General features: G+C 39.0%; 1 protein-coding gene across 1 annotated transcript; it reads right to left on the reverse strand.

Moving 5' to 3' along the window:
• Window positions 1-289: 289 nt before the first annotated feature.
• On the reverse strand, window positions 290-585 carry LOC104471055 (general transcription factor 3C polypeptide 6-like; the record flags this gene model as incomplete). Its single annotated transcript, XM_010086241.1, has 1 exon — window positions 290-585. A coding segment is annotated over one exon (296 nt), but the record flags the coding sequence as incomplete, so codon positions are not given.
• Between the last annotated feature and the right edge of the window lie 611 nt (window positions 586-1,196).

A 1,196-nucleotide genomic window follows, 5' to 3' on the forward strand; every position in this document is an offset into this window, starting at 1 on the left:
ACATCAATATTTTTCTAAGATGGGGGGGAGGTTTAATTATGTAACCATTTCCTGTTCTTCAGTTTTGAGGTAGAGCTACACACATTTCCAATCAGCATTTTTAAAAAACACTTAAGCCCTCCCCACTACAATCCAGACATTAAAAGTAATGCAGAAGAACACAACGTCTGTTTTTCCACTATTCATTGTTTCAGATAAACTGGAAATCATGTCATGGCCTATAAAAGTTGGCATTTAAAAGTTGGCCCATTAACTCCATAGAGAAATCCTGAAAAGATCAGAGCTGCTATCAAGGAGGGGCATCGTCTAAGGCAACACTTCCAGAAGGAGAATCCTCTGCCCCAGAAGCAGGGCTGTCAGGTAGAGGAATAGAGGCATCCATTTCCAAGCTGTGCTGCTTCTCTAGGTCACAATTCACATCAGAACTTCCTCCACCACTCACCTCTCCCTCTGATTCCTCAGTCAGTTTGTCTTGGGCCTGAGCTGACTCCTCAGAATCTTCTTTTTCACGCAGAAAGCTGCAAATTGTATTAGGCCTGCTGTAGGAAAAATCTCTGTCCTTGATCTGTAACCACTCCACTCCACCTGATGCAAAGAAGGACAATTGATACTAGTGACAAAAGGAGTTAAAGTTAACAGTGTTTTTTTCTTAGTTTAAGTTCACTCTTATTAAGGCTGACCCTGACCAACCTTTAAGTAAAAGAACCACTTAGGACAGAAAGATGTCTTTCAAGAACTTGGACCAACACTAATTTTTGTGGTGAGTCTTGCCATGGGGCTTAAACCATTAGTTTTTCTTGAAAAATAAGACTATGAATAACAGAAAGACATTTGATAAAGAAAGATCAGCATAAAATTAAGAGAAACGTAACTGTTGATAAATTAACGACAACATGCATAGGTTAAACCAACTTCTACAAGACATACAGCTACAGGTTTTTATCCAGATACTGCAGGCACTGTGTGTGGTTCAGTGATGTCACCAGCTCAGTCTCTAAAGAGCAGCCACAATGGAAATAAAATTATTACGAAAGTAATGAAAAGCAGGAGTGTCAAGATGCAAAACTATGCTATGTCCACGTCCCAAGTATTGTGTCCTGCTCAACCCATACTGTAAAACTAGAAAAGAGAAGCTAAATTTTGCAAGGGTAAAGTTAGCTCTACATGGGAAGAGACTTAAAAAAAAAAAAAAAAAA

This window comes from Pterocles gutturalis, unplaced genomic scaffold (genome assembly GCF_000699245.1).
Source record: "Pterocles gutturalis isolate BGI_N339 unplaced genomic scaffold, ASM69924v1 C12041341, whole genome shotgun sequence".
Classification (NCBI taxonomy): Eukaryota; Metazoa; Chordata; class Aves; order Pterocliformes; family Pteroclidae; genus Pterocles; species Pterocles gutturalis.